General features: G+C 43.0%; 1 protein-coding gene across 3 annotated transcripts in view; it reads left to right on the top strand.

The window, feature by feature from the left end:
• Positions 1–1,644: 1,644 nt before the first annotated feature.
• MGAT4A (alpha-1,3-mannosyl-glycoprotein 4-beta-N-acetylglucosaminyltransferase A) overlaps positions 1,645–19,511 on the top strand; it is a 72,887-nt gene continuing 55,020 nt past the window's right edge. The window contains exons 1-2 of one of the 3 annotated variants that reach the window (XM_048961814.1): positions 1,645–1,757; positions 5,399–5,707. In XM_048961814.1, coding sequence (XP_048817771.1) covers positions 5,614–5,707 — 94 coding nt within the window. In that variant the 5' untranslated portion in view covers positions 1,645–1,757; positions 5,399–5,613. Of the gene's footprint in view, positions 1,758–2,407; positions 2,862–4,373; positions 5,139–5,398; positions 5,708–19,511 lie in introns of those variants that run through there. The other 2 variants (XM_048961805.1, XM_048961821.1) reach the window with 2 other exon arrangements.

Below are 19,511 nucleotides of genomic sequence, written 5' to 3'. Positions count from 1 at the left end.
AGAGAACTACCTACCATGACCTGAGAGAGCTGACTTTAATGGGACCTTGCAAACCCAAAAACACATCACTTGATGCAACTTCTGGAGCCCATGAAAGGAACCATTGAAGAACAAGGTTTGCTTACTGAATGGAAACACTGCAGCCCTCAGTAATGAACCACGGGATAGAGCTGCTGCTGACCTTTCCTCACTACTTGCACACCCCAGCAGTAATAGCTCTCAGGAGGAAAGTGGGTTCACTTCCACACCTCCCAGCTGTGCTTGTCACACAGCCTGCGGGGCAGCACATGTACTGCAGCAACACAGACACAGCCCCACTCCTGCAAGCAGCACAAAGGACAGAGGGCCCATTGAGTCGATGTGAGGAACAAGCTGCCCTTTAAGGAGTGTAGCTCTCAACAGACGCTCTGATTAGCACAACGCAAATTCATGGCCATCATCACCAGCCACTGAGCACACCACACAGCACAGGTAAGGGCCAGTCACTTGGCACCAATGAGCGGTGCAAGGAATACCCTGCTGAGCTCACCTGCCCTTCAGGGGGTATATATGAACATGTTACCCAGAGAGGTGGTGGACACCGTGTCCCTGAAAACATCTAAGATCAGGCTGGATGGGGCACTGAGAACCTGATGTATCTGGAGGAGTTCCCGTTCATTGCAGAAGAGTTGGACTAGATGGCCTTTAAGGGTCCCTGCCAATTCTAATGGCTCTATGACATACACCCTCACTCAGAAGGCCAAGGACTTGACCCAGGAATCACCATGTACATCTCTGCCACCACCAAACTTAGCAATGGATCTCCTCCAGGAGATAAGAGGGTAAACAAGAGGTGCTGGAGAGGGTCCAGAGGAAAGCCACAAAGATGATCAGGGGATTGGAGCACCTCCCCTACAAAGATGCACTGCAGGAGCTGGGCTTGTTCAGCCTGGAGAAAGGAAGGCTGTGGGGTGACCTCACTGCAGGCTTTCAATACCTAAAGGGAGCCTACAAACAGGAGAAGATGGTTACAAAGAAGTTTGAGAAATGTGATCTTAGTCAATAAGTCTATAACAAACAGGAGGGGAATCAACTCTTTGAAAGGGTAGATAACTGCAGGACAAGGGGAAATGGTTTTAAGTTGAGGGAGGGAAGATTTAGGTTGGATGTCAGGGGGAAGTTCTTTACAGAGAGAGTGGTGAGGTGCTGGAACAGGCTGCCCAGAGAGGTTGTGGATGCCCCGTCCCTGGAGGTGTTCAAGGCCAGGTCGGATGGGCCCTGGGCAGCCTGGTCTAGTATTGAATGGGGAGGTTGGTGGCCCTGCATGTGGCAGGGGATTGGAGATTCATGAGCCTCGAGGTCCCTTCTGGCCCTGGCCATTCTGTGATTCTGTAAACAGTGAGATATTAAAACAGGTAACGTTCTTTTGACCATGATGGCCAAACTTCAGAGATCGCAGCCCCAAATAAAACGATAATAAGTGATAACTACCAACCCACACCCACCCCGCTCTGACCCCAACGCGCTCACTAAGGGAAGCCTCGCGAGACTCAGCTATTTATACCCACTGCCGAGGAGAGCGGCAGATGATGCAGCCAATGAACGGCGCTTCTGGGAGAGGGCGGGGCTTCCGCGCCCGGGGGCGGGGCGGAGCTCCCGGCGCGTCGCTGACGAGGGGAGGGCAGGGGAGCGGCAGCTCCGGCGCCGGCCGAGGCAGTCGCTGGTGGCCGCTCTGCCGCCCGCGCCCCGGGGCTCCCCCTGCCGGAGGCAGCGCACAGGTGAGGTCTGCCCGTGACCGACACCCTCTCCCCTTAGCGTGCCTAGGGCGCCGGTTGCCAGCTTCGCGCTCGCCTTGCAGATCGCCTTTTCCACTCCGTTCGTCATCTGCTCTGCTTTCACGGGTCTGAGGGCGTCCTTCCCCTCCGCAACCTCCCGCTCCGGGCTTCCCCGAGGGCAGGAGGTCGGGGCCATACTCTCTGCTCCGCGTGCACCTGCATACAGCCGGACCTGCCGCTCGCGGCTCCTGGTGCCGCCCCCGCGCTCTGCCCCGCGCCGGGGTCCGGAGCGGCGCTGCTGCCCCCCCCCACCCTGCTGCGCTTCGCTGCTCGGGGAGCGCCGCGCTTCCCTCTCCGTTCGGTGCTCGCCCGCGGCTTGCAGCAGAGTTTGCGGTCCTTCTTCTTCCATTCCCCCTTTCCCCCGCCCCCCTCCTCCCAATCTCCGCAGCCGCAGCTGGCGGCGGCCAGTGCTGTCGTCCGCCGAGTAAACAGCGGCGGAGGAGAGCCCGACTCGCTCGGGACTCGCCGCTCGGAGAGCGAGGTCATCCTGCCACTGCCGCGGCGAGGGAACGGAGCAGTACGAGGGGTAGAAGCGGGTCGGTGCCCGCCGGTTTAGGGAACGGGGCCGGATCTCGGCTGTATGCCTGGCTCCCTCAGGATGGCACCCTCTCTCGTCCTCTGCTGAGTCTGGCGTGCACCGCCAGGCACGGCGGAGCCTCTGCAGGGCACTGGTGTCTCTCGGGCTTTTTATGGTCTGCGGTTGGAAACGTGCTTCGCGCCTAGTGCAGGAGCAGCTGGGGACGGGCGGGAACTTCTCAGTTTATTTGAGGTGCGATTCGGCAGTGCCGGGTCCGTCCGGTACCTGTGGCCTGCGGGGCCCCTCCTGCGGTGGAAGAGATTCGAGTCACAGCAGCGCTGGGAAACGGAGAGTGGCTTTAGGTTGGCTGGGACCCGACGGATCGTCTGGCCCCGGTGTCACGGGCTTCGCGTATCTGGCTGTGTGCTCCGTCGCCTCAGAGAGGATTGTCCCTCGGTTAAATTAGCTTAGTTTGGGCAGTGAATTATTGAGACAGTCTGAAGAGACCACCTATGGGTCAGATTGTTCGTGTGAGTGTGGGGTTTTGCTGGTTTAACGAGACCTGTTTCTGAAGGCTGGGATGGTTGTGGCACATGCGTGGCCTTGATGTGTGCTGTTTGGTTCAGTGAAATGCATGAAGGATGGTCTGAGTGCTGCTGGGCTGCTGCTGAGCTCTTGGAGCCTGTGGGTGAGAGGGCTGAAAGCAGACCAAGCCAACTCCAAACCCATGGGCATTATTCATTTGACACAGTTTTGTGCATACTTATAGTGCATGGAATTGTATTACTGTCAAGAAATTATTTCTCACAGTTGTTTTAGGCTGCATCATCTTCTGGATTCAACTAGTGCAGCGAGAAGCCCTGATTGCAGCCTCTTGATTTTTGTTGCAGCAAATGTAGAAGTGATGCAAAGGCTTTCCAGCAAGGCGCTTCCCTTTTCTTCCATTACCAGATGGCATTTTTACTCTCCTGGCTGCCCCCTGTCTGCACGTTGGACCAGCCGTCTCTCTGGGATGATCCCATCTAGCTTGCAGCCTGCTCTTCTGTGCCCACCTGAGCTGCTTCAGCAATGTGACTGCTGCTAGAACGGTGGTGAAGGCAGATGCCAGCTTGAGCATCTGTATTTCAGGGCTGCTTTACAGTATAAATTGTCAGTGTTGTTACCAGCAGTCTAGCCACTTATTCTGGTGGTCTGGGAATCGATGGAACCCTTCCCGCTCCATAAATCCCTGCAGACAGGCCTCATGGAACTTTGGGGTTTTGTGGTTTCTTTCTTTCCTTTCCATTAAAGTTCATCCAGGCTTTTATCTTTGACCTAATTGCTGCTGCCTACCCCCCTAGCTCTGATAACATCCATCTCCTATTCAAGGTGCTGGTGATGCTGATACTTCCTGGCATGCTGTGCTCTCCCTGTTAGCTCTCTATAGGTCTCTCAGCTGTCTTTATCTTTCATTATGTTGAATTCAGGTTTCTGTATTGTAAAGCTTTTCACAGTCCTTTTTATTTCCGCTCATTACTTTGTTTCTTACTGAATTTGACTGGCTGCTTTGTCCTCTTCCCTGTAAGTGCATGTATTCTCTTCCTTGTATGTACTATGAGATCTCAAAGTTAATGTTTAAAGACACAGACCTATCTGTGCATGCAGTTCCTCAAAACAAAGCATGTTACTGGCATGAAGCCTTATTATTATTATGGGGTAATCACAAAATTTATGCTCTTTTTATAACCTGCATGTTGTGGCCAAGGCTTGATTGCAGGGATGTGTAGCTCATGCCTTTGTCGTTCCTTCCTTTCTTTTGCTGACCAGGCCTGTTTGTTATGTCCCTATTGGCAAGCTGTTTGGGAAAGGTAGCTGGCCAGATATGACCTCAGGTGCCAACATGATGAAGAGTCTTTTTCCCTGCTCTAAACATACCCAGGCAAGAGGGTGACAGAGATTGCTTGTGAGGGAAATTCAAAGCAAGTCTTTATTTATTTCAAGGCAGCAATCACAGGTAGTTTATGGTGGGGGGGGTTGGGGGGGGAGGGGGAAATCAGACAGCCTCTTAAAAGAATATAAAATGCCTGAGCTACTGTAAATGTTACTTGAGCTGTCTGTAAATCAGTTCCCCATCCCCAGGTGTAAAGCAGGACACTGCTTAATTTATTTCTATGTTCTCAGTCTGTTAGAACTGTGCATTTAGGTGCTGTCTGCATTTGGACAGCTGAGAGCTGAGGGTTTTCTTTCCTGGGCTATGGGCCCTCTACCTGTGGTAAAAGTGACCTGTGGTTGACTGCTATGTTTTGCCCTTGTGCCGATGTGGTGAGGAGACAGGAGCAGTACGGATGCACTGTGGTGGTGTTGTGGGCTTTCTGGGTTGTTGTCAGCTGTTATGGATTGAACGGTCTCTGCGTGTGTGACAGCAGCCCGTGCTGTTGCTGCAGCTAAATGAGGGGAAAAAAAAAATAAATGATTGTGGCTGGATAAAGTGCTTTGGCACTGAACAGGGAGAGATGAATGATATATGTTTGTAAATGCTATTTAAAGCTCTGATCTCTCAGATCACCGGGGGTGGTTCTACTGCTGCATTTGCAGCCTCCGCTCACTGATTTCAGAGAGGCTTTGTTAAAGTGAGTGCTTAGGAGTGGGGCTTTGGACTTGCTGGCTTCCTGAAAACCCTCTGGTATCTACTCGTCGCCTGCTGGAGGGATGTGTGCTGTTGCCTTGAGCTGCAGCCTGCTGTAGGTAGCCTGCTTTAGCAGGGGCTTGGACTGCATGGTCTCCAGATGTCCCTTCCAACCTGTGGGCTTCTGTGATAAAATTCTAATGTAGGTGATGTGTATGTTTATCCTTCCATTACCAAAGTAATGTCAAGTACAACTCCTCCAGATACAAGCATTCCTAATGAAAAAGGGCAAACTAACCTAACAGGTGCTGTTCTCTGGGCTGAAAATGAGGCAGCAAGATAGGGGTGCATGTAAACCACAATAACTAATGTGCACCTGTTTCTTTACTGTATTTTGGTACACAGGGGACACCTGTAAGTATTTTTGGTCTAATCTATTACCATCTTGTTTCCTTTGAATAGGAATAGAAGAGAGAGGACATATCATTTATGAGAACCCTAAGAAAGTTTACAGCAGTGTGGAATGGATTGATTTGTGACACCTTTGATATGTGAGAGCTCTGCTTTGCGTTGGCCTGGCTGCTGCTGGTGGACCTGAGCTGACCTGATTGCAGCAAGCCCAACAAGACCGGTCCTTGTCGCTAACGGAACGTAACCAAGTGTGATGCTGCAATGAGATGAGGCTCCGAAATGGAACTGTGGCCACCGTGTTAGTTTTCATCACTACTTTCCTCAGTTTGTCCTGGTATACTGCGTGGCAAAATGGGAAAGGTAAGTAAAGGGCTCCAAAACTAAACAGGCTTCCACGTGGCTGTGTGGCTGAAGGATGGGTAGGGCAAACGTGCGCTTTGCTGCCGTGCATTAGCAATCTGTAAACTGCCTGTCCACCAGCAGGTGTTGCCTTGGTGAGAACTGAACACCCGCCAGTAGATTCAGGAAAATTAACTTGGAGGGATCCTGGTTTGAAAAAAATACATAAGTAAATAAAAATAAACAAAAATGACTGAAGAAAAACAAATTCTGCTGGTATAGGAAAGGGTCGGTCCAGGCTGAATAATCTTTTTGACTGTTTGTTTTTCATGGTTGATGGGTGTTGGTAAAACAGCTGTTCTTTTTTCATTTTTTTCTTTTTTGTTCTTTTTCCCATGTAACATATGGCCAATAGACCAGGCTGGACAGGGTTATTTTTGGCACAGCGTTCTGTCTTCCCTAACGATTCGGTGATGGCAGTGGCAAACCGCCAAGCGGCATTGTCCAAGGGTTGTTCTTTCTTGCTGTCTTTGAAGGAAGTGTAAAATATTTCTTCTGAGCGTGGTATAGGGAGTAAAATAATATGAACAAACTGACTGCATGATGGGAAATGTATCCGTTGTAATAATGTGAACAATTTCATGAAAAAGGGACTGTGTGCATAATAGATTTTCATGGTTGAAAATGTTTGATCTTGTTGCATTCCATGTGAACCCTGAAAAAATCAGTTTTTCTGAGGGTCAGGACTGTTTACTCTTCTGATTTTTGTCTTTCTGTAAAGCAAATGAACTTATGCAGCGATGGCTTCTAGAAAAAGGTTAGATATTTTTTTCTTTTATAACCATTTGATCTGTGTCCTTCAAAGATCGAGTCAGCTTAAAGTGCACATTCTGTATGAAATGAGATTGCTACATGGTTTGTTCTGACTGTTCTGCTGAGAATATTATCTTCAGTTGTGCCTTGGGTCCAGTAAGAGAAGGCTGAGGTTTTTTGAGAATATTATTTGTTGTAGCGCGGCCAACTTGGATCCTTATTTAAGTGTAAAAGAATGAGAAGGATCTTTTGGGAGGAAGCAGGTGAGGTCTGTGGCATATTGGCTTGGGTTTTTTGTTTGTAGTGTATTATTTGATACTAGTAGAGAAGCAGCAGGTGCTACGTAGCCTGATCTCTGCTGTGGTGGTTGTTTGGTAGGCAGCCTTCTAACTGTAAGCATCTTTAAAAATGTCACGTTCTCGGGGCTGGGGTCGTATAGAGATCTTCTCATTGGGCAACAAAAGTGTAGAAGTGCAGAACGCTGTCAAGAAAGTGATATTTGAATTGTATTGCAAGTAGCTTTTTAACTTTGGTTAATACAGCACTCGTTCTCTGGTTAAATTTCATGTTCATAATTCTTTTCTTCCTGAAGAACCTCAAAAAAAATTTTTGCTTTCACTTTGGGGCCGAGATGCATGTATCTGAAATTCTGTCTTTGTGGTTGTTGGTTTTTTTTCTTAATGTGGTGTATAAATCTTGCTCTCTTCATTCAAAGAATATAATAAAATCTTAATTAAAGTAATCAACAAAAATCCATTGTCAAGAGAGTGCTATTGTCTATGGTGCTTGCTGACAGTTTAAGCTTTGGCTGGTGAGACTGCTCTGTTATTTGTCTGTACTTCATTTTTTTTTTTCTTCCCATTTGAATGCTCAGAATCAATACTTAATGGTACTATAAGAGTTCTACACTTATCTTCCTCGAGGTCTTTCTTTTGAGCAATGAGATGGTAACTTGTTCAATAAAAACAGGTTTAATAAGACATCAGGAATACACTAATTATGAATAATGGTTATAGAACTATAACCTAGAAAACCCACTCTTCAGATATTGCTTCAAGAGAAGTTTATACATAGAATATTGTTTCTGAAATTCTCTTTTGCTTGTGTAAGTTAATGAAATGTTGAACTGGTTGTATAAGCCCAAAGATCTCTATAAAGATCTGTAAAGCCCAGATCTGTATAAGCAGATCTGAGCTCGCTTCAGTACCACGTTTTAATTCACACTTCTATACCAGTGAGAAAAGTTGAGGAACTAACAGTATCTGCTTAATAAGAATCCATATATTTTTTTTTTTTCCAGCTTCCAATGTTCTGTTTATTTAATAAGCCTTGCAGAATGTTCTCTTAATTCATTGATGACTTCTTCATTATCAATTATTCAGAGGCTCAATTAGACGCAGATACGGCACTTGCTGTTCCTGTTCACTGGAAGTTTATGATGTGTCACGTGCTGTGATCATCTTTTGTTATTCATTATGCTTATATGGCATACAGTGGTTTCTTGAAGGTGTTTGTCAGTCTTTGGGCAGCAAAGTAAATCCATCTGTATAACATACTAATTATATTTTTTAAAAACTAAGAGCAAGTGGTAGCCAAATAAATTTTGTCCCTGTGACCCAAAGCCAATAATCAGGTGATTCCTTTCAGAAGAACCAGGATCCTGAGTGACTGTAGTTAAAATGTAGAACCACTTATGGAATAAACACGAGTTTGGGAGAGTGTGATATCTTTGTTTATGATGTCTTCTTCTACCAAGCATAGCTGTCCCAGTCTACGTGATAAATTTGCACTGTAACATGGTACAGGCTTTGCTGCTAATTCAAAGCACAAACAATTTCTCTCAGTGGAACAGCGCTTTGCAGACTTTATGGACATGGTAGAAAGTTGATGGGAGGGTAAACTTGATCTGAAGTGCTGTCACTGGCAACAGTATGAGCCTCTCATAGGATGGATGATGTTTCTTGCATGAAGTTCCTGGTTATGTTTTTGCTTTTCGAGTTAACTGTATTTGAAGCAAGTTGACTGGGATACTTCTTGTCTTTGGCATATCTTTAAAATTAAGGCAAGACCTTTGTTATTTTCTGCACCCGTGTAGTGCCCAGAAGCACTGAAGTTGTAAGGAAGCAGTGCGGGCTGCAGGCCCTGAATGCATGTGGGAGAAACCTCTCTCTTTTGTGGGACTCACAAACAGGAACTGTAAGACTAGTTTTTATGTGTTAAAAGTATGCTATGAACAGCTCATAAATGAGGCAGATACTGGAAAACAGATCTTACCAAAATTGATTCTTTTGATGCACATAAAGAGCACACCTAAAGAACCTGCTGTTATGTAATGTTCAGAGCTAGTTCAGTTTAATATGTCCTTGAATTCCTCCTAAGCAAGTGAGGGCAATTCCTCCTCCTCTTCTGTAAGTGGTAAATTCATGCTTAACACATCTACTTGGACTGAATTGTGCTTCCCACTACTACTGACCTGCAGACCGCTGGTGTTTGACCAAGGGTGTTATGATCAAACCTGCTCACTGGATGAGAATGGCTGATATTGGTATGCTGATTTAAAATCGTATGGGAAGATCTCAGAGAGGACTCTCACTTATGAGATGTTTAATCAGCTCCCTACTTTGCCAAATATCCACTCGTATTTAAATAATGGTGACTGTTTTGTGCTAAGCACAACCTTTTTTCTCCTATGGAGCAAGGATGAGAAATAACTTGGGCCATATCATTGTAGAATCATAGAATGTCCTGGGTTGAAAAGAACACAGTGATCATCTGGTTTCAACCCCCTGCTATGTGCAGAGTTGCCAACCACCAGACCAGGCTGCCCAGAGCCACATCCAGCCTGGCCTTGAATGCCTCCAGGAATGGGGCACCCACAGCCTCCTTGGAAATCTGTTCAGTGCCTCACCACCCTCTGTGTGAAAAACTTCCTCCTAATATCTAACCTGAACCTTCCCTGTGTCAGTTTAAAACCATTCCCTCTTATCCTATCACTATCCACTCTTGTAAACAGCTGCTCCCCCTCCTGTTTATACGCTCACTTCAAGCATTGGAAGGCCACAATGAGGTCTTCCTGGAATATAATGAAACTGTTGTCTTCTTTCTCCTCTGCCTTCATACCACTGGAATTCCCACACTGATTCTTAGCCACAGTAATCTTAAGTGCTGAAAAAAAGTCAAAACTTCAAGAGTAGGACAATCTAACTTAACCTAAAATAAAGGCAGCAGCCAGTGACGGGAGGCTTTGGAATAAGAAGCAGGAATTAGTTCCTAGAAGGAAAAAAGTCCTATAGAGCCACTGAGGAGATAGAGCAGGGAGGAGAGGATTATTTTTTTTCTTGGCAGTGATTATGCATATATTCTCCTTAAAATAGAACAGAAATCTAAGAGATGCATGTTAGTATTTTGCAACTGTAACCCACTATAGTTTGTGCTTTGATCCTAAGAGAAACTGTTATGTGATTAAATGCTGATTGCAGTCCTACGACTACACATTCTGATTTTCAGTTGTGCTAATTTTCCAACAATATGAATAAAGATATTTCAACCAAAGAAGTTAAAATGTCTGCAAAATGGGAAGAGTAGTGGCAAGGGAAAGGAAGGAGTGGGATGCTAGAGAAGGTCGTACATTTAACAATTTTTATTGATCAACTTGTTTGAGCAAGAGGAGAGACGATTTTCTTCTTCTTTTCTCTTAAGTAGAAAGGAAATGTTGGCTTCATTTGGAAATTCTGTTGCAGATCTCTCAGGAGTTCAAGTTGAAACAGTAGCATCAGCACACAGATATTACTCTGGTTGCTATCTGAAACATGCTACAAACTTGGTTTTCCAAAGCTGACCAAGTGGCACGTAGCTTACTGGTTGTAAAACTATCAGTTGAATTGCATTAAGGCCAGTCAGGAATGCAGGTCTGAAATGGTTACTGTGACTTACATGCAGGTACTGATGGTGCTTTTACAGATGAATTGAGCGGAAGAGGTATATATGCCTGCTGCTCAGATGTTTAGGTCTGCAGGATCTCTGTGTCTGTGGGGTCTGTTGCAGTAGTACTATTGACACCAGTGATTCTGAGCTGCTCTGGAAAGGGTCACAGCCAAATGAGCTTTTGCAGCACTTCTCTGTCCTTTTGTCTTGTTTGTAAAATGCCAGCTAGGTTAGCATTGTGGTTGATGGGATTCTAAAACTTGGTTGCTGCTAGTGTTTAATAAGGCTAACCTCAGCCAACAGCTTGAGGTACTGCTCTCCATTGCAATCCAACCCTCAGACATGGGGGAAGCCAGTGCTTTTTCTCTGCATGGGTTCTTTTAATAGCTCTTCAGCCTGAGTTCTCCGTGCTTGCATGACTCCTCCAAAATTCTCCTGCTCTCATGCAGGGACTATCCTTTAGCCAGCTCAGGAAAGACTGTTGCATTTGACACAGCTGCTTGTACATGAACAGCTCTACTGCAAAATATATAACTACAAATGTATCTGTGTGCTAAGTTATATTTGCAATGGATTTCTTGTTAGTAATATTTTCCCATAGTAGATACTAGCTGACACATTAAGTGAGCAAGAAAGGTTTCACAATGGTCTGTTCTGGTGCTTGTTGGTATTTTCATTAGTGAATCTGGGGGATGAAAGGGAAGAAGTGCTTCAAACAGCAGCATGCTGGCAGATAGCCTGAGAGAATGAAGTTTAAAGCAATTTATGCAAACCAGAGAGCTAGTCAAGAAGGGCAGTGGGTTGGAGAAGAAGGCAAGGAGGGTTGGGATGAGTGCTGCTGAAGATAGGTGAAAGCGTCCCAGACAAACAACAGGATGCAGTAATGGAGGGGAGAAGGAAATTCATGCACACAGAATAGGGTAGAAACTTGGTGTTAGGATTCTGGTTAGGAGTGACAGTTTACTGTAAGTCACTTGCTAAACATAACACCACATTATTGTAGAATTGAAAGCAAACTTAGCAGAAAAGGGGTGATAAGAAAGTACGCTAAGGAAGTATGCTATCTCAGCAAGACACAGGAAGTGTTTTTTCTGCTCTGCTTGGTGCTGTTTCTGTTTCTGGGTGGTGCACTGCGAAGAAAACAGGTTCAGTAGCTGAGGTTCAAAGGAGCAACAAGTGACCAAAGATCAAAAAAATCTATCTATACAGTAGGGTAAGTTGATGTACTGGCATTACTTAACTTAAAAGGAAGGTATGAAAAGAGAAACATGAAGATAATTTTCAGTATTAGAAGAATTCCTGAAAAATAAAGGATGCAGTTTGTTGTTCATGATCACTTTGGATGATAGAGTATATTGGACTGAAATTGGAATGAAGAGTAAGGTGAGATAGTAGAAAGTTTAGGTAAGGGCAAGTGTACTTACATACCACAGTAGACTCTTGGAAGGAGTGACGAACTTCCCTTGTAGGCATTTTCAAGAACAGGTTACACTGGTGATTTCAAGACAGACACGCCTGTTTGATATCAAAAGCTGATATCAACTCAGTTGATTAGGGCTAGCGCAAGTGCAAGCCATGCTGGTTTTTAAAGCCAATATGACAACCCCAAAGTAAAGCTCAGATAGGGAAGGCATTTTGGGGTGTTATGGCCAAGCCTGGAGCCCCCAGTGCAAAAAGGGTGTGGAGCTGTTGGGGCAGGTCCAGAGAAGGGCCACAAATATAATCAGAGGGCTGAAGCAGCTCTCCTATGAAGCAAGATTGAGGGAGTTGAGCTTGTTTAGCTTGGAGAAGACAAGACTCCAGGGAGACCTCATTGTGGCCTTCCAATACTTGAATGGAGCTTTCTGTCAGGATTGAGACTAACTTTTTATGTGGTCTAATAGCATCAGGACAAAGAGAAATGGCTTTAAATTAAAAGAGAGGAGATTTTCTTCCTAACATCGAGCCTAATTTTTTTGCTCGGAGGATGGTGAGGCACTGGAACAGGGTGCCTGGAGAGGTTGTGGATGCCCCATCTCTGGAAGCATTTAAGGCCAGGTTGGATGGGATTTTGAACAGCCTGTTGTAGCAGTTGGCAACTCTGCCCATGGCAAGGGTTTGGAGTTTGATGATCTTTAAGTTCTCCTCCTGCCTTAAGGAGGAGAGCTTCTGTGTTCTCAATCAATCTATGATTGTATCAATTCTATTATTGTATTCTACAATTCTGTGATGTACAGCTGGCAGGAATAATCTAACTTTGAGCTAGCTGTGTTGCTGAAAGTAGTCCTGAGAAGTTGGGGGCTGGGCTAGATGATCCCTAGAAGACCCTTCCAACTTGTTTGTATGAGGTCTGTTTCACCTTGGCTAAGTTTCTCTCTTTTTTTGCTAAGACTGACATGCCAGTGCATTTAATCACTAAATAATATTGATGCTTGCATAAGATATGCAGAAGTTGTTTTTTATTATTTTCAACATTTGGTCCTTTAAAAATACACAAAATGTTGACTCATATTTTGGTAGATTCACATAGTTTTTTATTATTGTTGTCCTCTGACTTTTCTATGCCTAGGGACCTTTGAAGTACTCTGTTAGAAACATCTCAGAATTTCTTGGTTTTATTTTTAAGTGTGTTTTCCTCCCCCTCACTGCCTCTCAAGTATCCTGTTCGATAGCCCTATTCCTGCTGTGTAATCACAACTTTATTTGCTGTCTGGACAATGGAAAAGCCTATTTCTTTATGATGGAGTCTTTGGATTAGAATCCTGTAAGCTGTTTCTTTTCAGGATGAGATACTGGTAAGTCTATAATTTAGTTTTGTTTATAACACGCTATGTTTTGTTTTTCTGAACATGCTAGAAAGCGAATAGAAAGTGTTTTCTTTCCTCACGGTGAAAGGCTTTATTCCAGCTAGTCTCTCCCTAAAAAGCAATTACTCTAAATGGTCTCTTAGTGCTGTACTTCCAACTGCTTTTCTGGTCGTCTTCTTGGCTTTCATGCAGCTTTCTGTCTATTTCTGCTGATGCTTCCCACAGGCGTGCCACCCATCCATCTAGCAGTAAACAACAAACCGTACTTTTGCTTGCAGCTATATATATATTTACTATTTTATTCTCAAAAATAATTTACAAGTTTCTATGCTTATCGTACATAGATGTTGCTGTTGTGGCCCACTGATGCATCATGTTTTTGTGTATCAACATCATGAATATGCAAGTTTCCTCAGATGCTTCAGGGATGGGCTGAACTAGATTTCTTTTCCATTACTATATACTGGCAAGGTAATTGTTTCAATAACAGTCCTCTTAATTGTACAGCCCCTAGAGAAAAACTATAGAAGTACTGTTGAAGTGAGATTTGAATATAACAAGTGTGATGGCATCACACTTGACTTACAGGCGGTGCTGATTTGCAGCAGCATGAGAGTTTGGTAAAACTGATTATAAGGTGTGGGTACCTTGTTTGTTTATTTGCAAGGAAGGCAAGTTAGAATCTATACTTGGAAACTAAGCTTGTTCGGCAGTTACTGGTGCACAGAGAAACAAGGAGCATCTACTAGCAAGTGCAGAAACAGTAATCAAACTTCTACAGCACTTGCATTTTGTACCCAAGCTGGTGAGAGTTTCTATTAGTTTTTAGCTCCTAGGGATAGCACTGGAGTGGTAGCTCTCTTCTGTTAGATCAGTTTTCTCCAAGTGTATTAGGATGGTAAACAGTAATGACTGATCCACAGCTAACTAGTTTTATTTTAATTTAGGAAGCTGGGTGTTCTTGCTGTAGTTTCTGGTTTGTGAGTGTATGTTTTGCTGGTTTCTGAAGGAAGAGAAATGAATGGTTTAAAGTGAGTGTCTTGGTTTACATGTACAGGCTCTCCCAGACAGGTATTGACAATTCTGTGGTAGAAACAAATAATGTTATGGTTCTCAAAAGCCTTCAGGCTGTCAGAACTGAAAGGTTGCTTTCTCTTCCTGTGGCATGGTTTTATTTTCCAGCATTCTTTCTTTTCTGTGCTACATTGGTCTGTGGCTGTTAGTCCATCTAAGAACATACAATATCTTGACTCTTAGAGTCTGAGCCCTGAATACTCAACAGTGCCTGAACATACCACATGAATAATGACTCTTGGAGGAGGTTTGGGGTACCTGGGTTTTGGTGGACGTGACTTCTTTATGGAAATCTGGCCTGGGCAGAAATCCTTCAGGTGTATAATCTATTTCACCCAGATGAGTGGGTGCTATTGCACTGGTGTCCTCCTGCTGACCAGATGGCTGTGTAACTAAGTCCTGATTGTGTGCACAGCGTGTGATACCTTTGAGAAGTTTCATGCAAGTGTGTATTTGTGTTAAGTAGTTATTGAACAATTGTACAATAGCTCCAGTGCTTCAGGGATGAGCGAGGGGGTCAACTGCTCAGCTACTGCCCACTTGGTTGGTTGGCATATGTGCTGTGAGTCATGCTCAGGAGGATGTACAGAGTGCACGTGTCAGAGGTTTTGTTTGCACATAAGCAGCAAGGTTAAACATTTTTGCTTTGCACAAATGTGTCTGTTGATCAGGGAGGCTCTCAACAGAAACACCGGTGACCTTTCTGAAACTCCCATGTGAAGACACGTGCTGGTGTAATAACTGTTCTCCCTTCAGCTCAAATGGGACATATGCATTCAGAGGTAGAGATGGCCTTTGTAGGTCAGGGTTTGTTTTCCCTCGTCCTCCTCTGCAGTGCTTTATTGGGCTGGCAGTTGTATACAAAAAAATATGCATTTTAAAGTGTTTCTGTGTGCTGTAAAAGTAGACTAATTCCTTGTCCTGTTTACAAGGACATTGGTCCTTGTGTATTTACAACACATTGGTTTAAATTTAGCTGTATTTAACTTAGAAGAAATTTTGAACATGAAAAGATCTACAACTGAACAGGAGGCTTTACTCTGTCTTGTGTTTTGAAGATGAGTTGCATCAGGTTTTGTGGTATTTTAGCTATGTGCAGCTTGCAGTGATCAAAGGATTGAAATGGGTGAGGTTGAGAGTTTTCATCTGTGTAGAGGAAAAAAAAAAAAAAAAAAAAAAGAAAGAACATTCATAACACGTCCTTAACATGTCCTTATGGTCAGTATCTCATTACAAGTAGTACCCATGTCTAAGTTGTTCACCAGTGAAGTCGGTGATAAACTATGGACTCAGGTAACAAGGAAAGGATGGCTGTCATTGACCTTTTCAAGAGCTGTGATGTCTTTGCAGCTCCTTTGGCCTAGCTGGTGTTCAAAGGCAGATGCTGTTACTGTGTGCAGGCCATCCCTGAGGGACAGCATGAAGAGCTGTGTGTCAATGCAGGACCAAGGGCAGAATGCTGGATCTTCAGGCTGGGACTCTAGGGGCAGAGGAATGGGGGTTTCTGGGGTTTGGGACGGAGTATTGGGAGGAGCTTGGCCCACTGGGGTTCCTGTCCCCGGGAGTGAGAAGCTGTGGAAACAGTGGTAGGAAAACAAATGCATGGAGCCTGTGTGGCTGCAGTATCTCAGTTGGGGTTTGGGTGTTCCCTCCCCACCCCGTGATCTTGGCTTTTACCAGCCACATGCCATCACTGGAGCACAAGGTGAGGAAAGGAGCACTGCTTCATTTAAGACTCTAGCAGATGTTTGCACATAAATTATGAATGCTGTTTTTCTTGATTGTTCATGATGCTGCTGGTTAAATGCAGCTTCAAAGTGTAGGATAAACTGCTGCTGTTTGAGAAGTTATATTTTTTTTTTTTTTTTTTTTTTTTTCCCTAAAGGAAAATTAAATGTAGGAGGCTGATGGCTAAGCTATTTCCATTACGGTGTGTAAGGGAAACTGTAGGGTTGGTGGCTGATGCAACTGGCTCTACTTTTCATCATCACTGATTAAAAGTTGCACAGCAGATTGCTTTTATATACTGAATACTGGCATTCAGAGTGATGAGATAATAACATTTCTACCCTATGGATGTATTGATCTGCATCTTTCAGAAATAAAATGCAGCTTTACATCCACAATGTTTGTAATGCAAAAAGACTCTCTTAGGGGAAAAAACAAAAACAAAAACACCACACAACAGAACAAAAGCAATAACAAAATTTTTCCCATAACAGATTAAAATATTCTATTTCCATTCAGTTTTATTTAGGTGTAGTCATCTGATGTTTCTTGCATCTCTACTTCTGTGGGGATAACTCCTGAACTGAGCTAGATCTTCCACAAATCTTTGTTTCTTGGTTGTAGAAGAGACCAATATGGAAGCTGAATTGTGCTCAAATCTTTACTCATTTGAAGTACCAAAGGAGCCACAGTTTGCTGGGGCATTGTAGCATCACAAACTAATGTTGAATAATACTGAGAAACGGTAGTGTGATGGAAAAATAGTTAAAAATAATTAACATATAATAATTAATAAATAGGTTTGGGACAGTTAAACCAAAATGTTGATTTTCTTTATTAAGTATTTTGGTGACTTTTTTTTTTTTTTTTTTTTTTTTTTTTTTTTTTTTTTTTTTTGTGAAAAGCACAGTATTTCTGCTTCTTATTCAAGAAATTCATTCCAATGGCTTTAATCAAGTATAACTAGAAACCAAGTAGCATCTTCTCTAACCTTGTGTTTACAGTTTCATTTGCCACGGTTGACATTCTGATCTGTTGCAATACATTATGTATTCTGGTGTTTGCAGATGACATAAAATTGAATACATTCCTCCTGCCCCACCAGGAGTTTTAACCTTGTGCTTATTTTGTTTTTAATCATATGGAAGTTAAGTCTGTGAAATAATGGCAAAAAAACCCAACAAACAAAACCTGCATTGATTCCATGATAGAATTGAGGTTAGACTGATTCTGAGAGTCCAGCTAGGGTTGAATTTTTAATTGCTCTAATGCCATAATTATAGGCTTGAGCTACATCAGTGCTCACAGTTGCAGAGCGGTTAGTGTGATTATCATCTCTAAGCCTGAGTACCTGATTCTGTGTTTTTCCAAGTAGAACCTCATCTGTGTGTATTCTAGTGCTCCCACTAAGTAGTATGTAAGTCTGTCATCAATATTCTCCTAATTATAGTTATTTAAAACATATGGGTATTCCAGAACAAAGAAGACTTGAACCTTATTCTCAGTTCTTAAGCAAGGATCTTTGATTTCATCCTTTGAATTGGGTTGTCCCTCAGCTCTGGGCACCATGGGAGGCGCTGGCCGTGGCTTTGACTCCAGCTGTGTAGTTAATGGTGTGGTGCTGTTAACAGCACAATTTACTCATGCAACCAGAGCTGGATAAGGGAAAAGCAAACTCATTTCAGATTAGGTGCTGTTGTTTGTTTGGGTTTTTTTTTTGAGATTTCCAATATGTGTTACGTTATAAATATAGGGAGTAATGTATAACCTTTGACTAAAACTCAATCTATCTAATTTTAAAATACAGTTAACTGTATGCAAAAGGATTTAAAAAAAATAATAATAAATGTAGATTCAGTTAATGACTGGCTGTTATTACCAAGGTGTGAGTGGCAGGTAACCAGTCAAGCGTTCTCTGATCCTAATCGATTTAGAAAATTGGTTTCCTGTTTGTGCACACTGGTTTGGATAATAAAGGCCCAACAAAATGTTTTCACTGTGAACTTTGTGAAGACTGTTTTTTTTCCTCTTTCAAATCCCTTTTCCAGTCAAGACCATTACAAAGAAAGTCCATAACTCCGGTTTCATTAATTCAACTGTGTTAGAGAACGCTGTGTTTAGTAAATTAAATTGAAACTTCAATACCTTTATAAGAAGGTATGTAGAGAAAAACTAGGTATTTATTATGTGTCTGTACGTTATATGTATTTAGAACCAAAACAACAGCACTCCAGGAACTTGAGACCTCTTAGTAGAATGTGTACTTGAGTATTATAGAACACGGAGTGATGTACTTGTTCATCAAAAGGAGCTGACAATACAGGTGATTGAGTTCTGAGGGAGAACATGAGATGTCACAGATGATCACATGTAGTAAAGCTAACTGAGAGGGGTTGAATTACCTAAAGGACAGTAGTTACTCTTGTTTATACTCTCAGCAGATCTCTCTGTGTACTTCTGGTAAAAGAGGTGTCTTTTAATCAGGTGAGAATTGGCAGTGCTGCACCAGGGTTAATTTTAGGGGTTGTACTGTAATATCATCATTAAGTATCTCACAGATTGTTATAAAGCCACACTTGGAGTCTTGTGCAGAGAGAAGAAGTAGGGTTTTTGTGAAGGTTGTTTAAAGATGATGCTTTTCTTCAGACACTGTAAAGAATTAATACCCAAATTACACAAAATCTTTGGATTACGTGCTTGCCTAAGCTCTTTTATTAATTTCTTAAAATGAACATTTTGTGTTGAGTGTGTCTACAGCAGAAATTTGATATTTTTTTTTTTGTTGTTCTGCTTTGCTTTGGGGAATAGAATATGTGAAGTTCCTATTTATTCTTATGTTTCTGCATAGGTCGGAGATGTGTTAAACACTGGTTACTTCTTGTGGGACTGATTTAGCATATGATTTCAGAGACCTTCCCTTTAAAGAAGAAATGACTGAGTTGACAGTGCTTCTGAGCATGAGAAGTTAAACAAAAACAAACCAAAAACAACAACATGAAAGTTGCAATCTAAATAGCTCTGAGGATTATATTTGTCCGTGAAGACCTGGGCAGTGTTGTTTACTAGGCAAGGAAGACTAAATTAGTTAGGTTTGCATTTAGGTCAGGACAAAGCAATTGCAAATGTGAATATATATTTTTTTTGCCATTGCTATAGCTTATTATTATTCTTTCTGTTTAAAAGAAGCCCAGCTCCTGTGTTGTCAGTAGCTCTTCTCAGACAAATCATGTGTTTAATTATCCTTATTGTCTGAAGCCAATGCACAGACAGAATACCATATGCTTCTGTTTTGACTTGACCTCTTTTAGTTGTGGGAGTCTGGATTTCTGATACATTATTCTTTCTATTCCTTGTGTTTAAAATAATGTCAGACCCTCTGTCGGAGTGTAGACTGGTGTCATAGAAGTTTTTACACCTGTATGGGAAATATCCTAAATGGATCTTTCTGCATTTAATGATTTATATACAGAGGCAATGAGAAGGAGACATTTAAAACTCTT

The sequence above is a fragment of the Lagopus muta genome, chromosome 1, assembly GCF_023343835.1.
Source record: "Lagopus muta isolate bLagMut1 chromosome 1, bLagMut1 primary, whole genome shotgun sequence".
Lineage (NCBI taxonomy): Eukaryota > Metazoa > Chordata > Aves > Galliformes > Phasianidae > Lagopus > Lagopus muta.
This window is presented reverse-complemented; position numbering and strand designations above follow the sequence as displayed.